This window comes from Ylistrum balloti, unplaced genomic scaffold, assembly GCF_031769215.1.
Source record: "Ylistrum balloti isolate Yb309-2 unplaced genomic scaffold, AGI_CSIRO_Ybal_v1 Utg369612, whole genome shotgun sequence".
Taxonomy (NCBI): Eukaryota; Metazoa; Mollusca; class Bivalvia; order Pectinida; family Pectinidae; genus Ylistrum; species Ylistrum balloti.
In genome coordinates this window covers 374,550-378,459 of record NW_026781887.1, presented here as the reverse complement: position 1 = coordinate 378,459, position 3,910 = coordinate 374,550, and the positions used below count along the sequence as shown (strand labels likewise).

At 42.9% G+C, this 3,910-nt stretch overlaps 1 protein-coding gene across 1 annotated transcript; it reads left to right on the top strand.

Moving 5' to 3' along the window:
* Positions 1-1,241: 1,241 nt before the first annotated feature.
* Positions 1,242-2,633, top strand: LOC132547205 (uncharacterized). The gene has a single exon (XM_060210970.1). The coding sequence runs from the start codon at positions 1,242-1,244 to the stop codon at positions 2,631-2,633; it is 1,392 nt and encodes a 463-aa protein (XP_060066953.1).
* The last annotated feature ends 1,277 nt before the right edge of the window (positions 2,634-3,910 follow it).

Below are 3,910 nucleotides of genomic sequence, written 5' to 3'. Positions count from 1 at the left end.
GCTGTAAAACATAAGCGCTTTCATTTCTTCTTCAGATGTTTTGCATAATGTACATAGATACAAATGTGACGTCATAAATAATGCAGTTCAACAGTGACGTCAACATACAACATACAACATAATATGAACACAATGACACCGCCCAAGAAGTATACAGAGATTCAACACTTGTGATACATATTGAAAATGATAAAACATATATACACATTTATTGTTACAAAGTACACACACATTACTAGTTTCTATCACATGTTACGTCTTTGTTGTTCCGAGATAGGCATCGCCTTTATAACAATATATTTGAATGACAATGTGTGATAGGGTACATGCAGATAAACAAATTACTTTAGTAAGTGAAATATCGTTTTTATTGTATATACCGAGTTTAGTCTGAAATGTGCAAAATCATCTTTGTCTAATTGATAGTTCAGTGGGCATCCCAGATAAACATAAGTTCATGTAAGCTCTGACAAAGAATGTTGACAAGTACTAAATTTTGTATTTTACAAAGTTCTGTTACTAACAATGGGAAAGAACATGTCTTATGGTATCTTTATAAAATATCCACAATAATGGCACACAACTGGTTATACATACAATTATTTAATACAGTTGATTCGAAATACAAAGGTTTGTTCTCTGTAACACGATTTTCATGCAACTGACAGACAAACTCAAAAGAGAAGGTTTTGAGAGATGCAGATTGATGGAAATGATGGGGAAGTTTCACGGTCGTCATAGTGGTGTTATTCGGAAATTTTCTAATTCCTTATGAGATATGAAGTCAGAAATGTTTGATGCTCTTTAGTACACTGGTCGGTTCTTTTGTTGTCGCATTTAGGAACGTGAGAATACTTACTTGGATGGACCAAGGTTTACATGGCGAGTGTAGTCTTTGAAGCGGAAGACACTTACCCTTCCGGAAAACCTGGTCTTATTCTCCCTGTACTTTTTAAAGAGTCTCCGTCATCTCCTTGAAGGACAAAGAGAATACATTCGGGTATTCTGGAAATCTTGCCAATTCAAGGACAATAATCTCCCGCTCCCAAATGAGAGCAAGGTAAACAACCAAGAAAGCGCCAGGCAAATACCGACCATCAAATACGCCCGTCCTCATATCGCGCATGGGAATGGAATATTTTCCAATTATTTTTTTCATCCCATGAATCGTGGACAACCCTATCAAGTGCCTAGGAAAGTGGTTCGATGCATCACTGAAAGATACAAGCAGCATCAACAACATGCAGAAGCAGGCAACTGAGTGGATGAGGAAGATAGACAAGTCAGGCCTTCCAGGGATGTTCAAAGCATGGATCTTCCAACATGGACTGCTGCCGAGACTCATGTGGCCACTGATGCTATATGAGGTTCCTTTGACAACAGTGGAAGGACTAGAGAGATCCATCAGCAGCTACCTGCGAAGGTGGTTTGGAGTCCCGCCGAGTTTTTCCAACATCGGGCTCTACAGCCGGACATCAGCACTACAGCTCCCACTGTCATTAGTGGTGGAGGAATTTAAGGTCACAAAGGCCAGACTGGTGATGACGCTGCGGGACTCGAAGGACGCGAAGATAAGGCAAGCAGGGATCCAGACTAGGACAGGAAGGAAATGGTCCGCAAGCCAGTCAGTGGAGCAGGCCGAGGGAGTTCTCAAGCACCGGTACATCATCGGAGCAACCTGCTCAGGGCGGCAAGGATTGGGGACAACACATTTACAGATGTGGGAAGGAACAGACGACAAGAAGAAAAGATCAATGGTACAGGGAGAGATTCGAAGAGAGGAAGAAGGAGCTACGAAAGCAAGAGCAGTAGAAATGAGGTCACAAGGGGCATGGACCAGATGGAAGCTGCTGGAGCGGAAGCTGACATGGACAGACCTGTGGCGCTATGAACCATTGAGGATCCAGTCCCTGCTGCGGTCGGTATATGACACCCTACCATCGCCAGCGAACCTCCATCAGTGGGGACTAGTTGAAGAGCCAAAATGTCAGCTTTGCCAAGAACGTGGGACCAAGAGTCATCATATCCTTTCAGCGTGCAAGACAGCACTGACTCAGGGACGATACCGATGGAGGCATGACAAGGTGCTTAGGGAAATGGCAGAAGTTCTCGAGGTGGAGAGGAAACGGAAGAGTCCGCCACGAAAGCACAAACCATCCTTCATCCGGTTTGTGAAAGCAGGGGATAAGGGGACCAGGACAACACCAGGCATCACAGGCATTCTTGGAGGGGCAGAGACCTGTGAGATGAGAGTGGACCTGGGGGAAAAGTTGGTGTTTCCGGACGTGGTACAAACAACACTACGTCCTGATGTGGTGATATGGTCTGCCGAATCCAGGCAGATCTGGGAAGAGCGATGTGACCAGGCCAACGAAAGAAAGAGAGCCAAGTATGTAGACCTCATGGAACAATGTATGGAACGGGGGTGGTGCACTTGGCTGTTCCCTGTGGAGGTCGGCTGTAGAGGGTTCCCGGCACGCTCAGTCTGGAAGATGTTTCAGGCTTTGGGTGTGGTCGGGAGGACACGGAAGATGGTGGTGCGCAGACTAGCGGAGGCTGCGGAACGCGCATCATGCTGGCTGTGGAGTAGACGGGAGGAGAAAGACTGGAAGCCATCCATTGACAGGCAGTGAGTTGATCGGCACTGTCGACCCACCATCACGAGGACTTTCCGGGACAGGGGTTGAAACGTCCAGAGACTGATGGACCCGGCTGATTATGTCAATGGATTAGCAGTACTCCACCGACTGTATAGGTTCAAGACGACCTTAAATCTTCATCAACCTGCATGTCTCGAAACCTTTTGTCGTTACATTGTGTTGCCAGTTTGTCTTTATTGTGTTGTTTAAGATATATCTTCTATGTCTTTGAATGTGATGACACAGTTATGTCAAATTGGATTTGAGTGTGTGTGTCTCACAAGGTATGTGAAAATTTATATTTTCAAATTTCAGAATAAATGATCTTTGCAACGATCAATCAATGACGTAGGTCAATCAGAAGTGTGTTCCACTCACATCGTTAATTTCGGTAGACTTCGCTTTCCTAATTCCTGCCCTGGCTTCAACATTTACCTCGCTTTGTTGCATATTCTAAATCAGCATTGTTTGTCATTTTTAAAGCTGTCGATTATTGATATTGCATGATCAACGTGTTTTCAGTTTTTATATGGTTTAACGATAGGCCAGTTTCTAAGTTTTAAATGTCTATCCTGTTGCTTCTGACCTCTTTTTAGGGAAAACCTTCATTATATCGAGACCAGTATCGTCAGGCAGATTTGATTTTACAGGGAAAAGGTGTTTAGCTCAATAACTTTTATTCTTTCAAATCCTTTTCTCGGCGTTTGTACATCTGAGATTGATTATTTCGTAATCATCTTGTATTACTTCAGCAGTAGACCGAACACCGTATTAGCACTGTAGCTCTGATGAGTATCGTGTAGTTGTGAATACAAAAATGGTAGTGAGTACACACATTCTTGAAGACTGCGGTTAGTTAAAAAACACCATTATTGAGAGTTCTCAGAATATGGACATAGGTCTTCATGTATTTTAAAGGATTTTGGTCACAACTTTGTTTTTCGTTAAATTCCTTACATCTTACTCTAAATAGCACTACCGCCCATAAGGCGCCTCTCAAATATGTCCTTATACCTGTTCAAAAGTACTCGTCACAAAAAAGATGAAACATTTAATTAGGTGACGGGTCACTTGGTACATGTGACGTCAAAATGTTACTTCGACTGCCGTGTAAACACACAGTAGTGTAGCAGGCAGACAATTCTCATATGATCCAGTGGCTTTTTGCGATACCTCGATATTCAATTATACCTGTACGTCATATCTATAGAAGTGTTCAATATTTTTTATGGTTTAGACTGGTCAGTTACGGAGGTATATTTTTTTCAGAC

Coding starts and splice junctions, on each gene's coding strand:
- LOC132547205 (XM_060210970.1), top strand. CDS start 1,242: ATGCAGAAGCAGGCAACTGAGTGGATGAGGAAGATAGACAAGTCAGGC.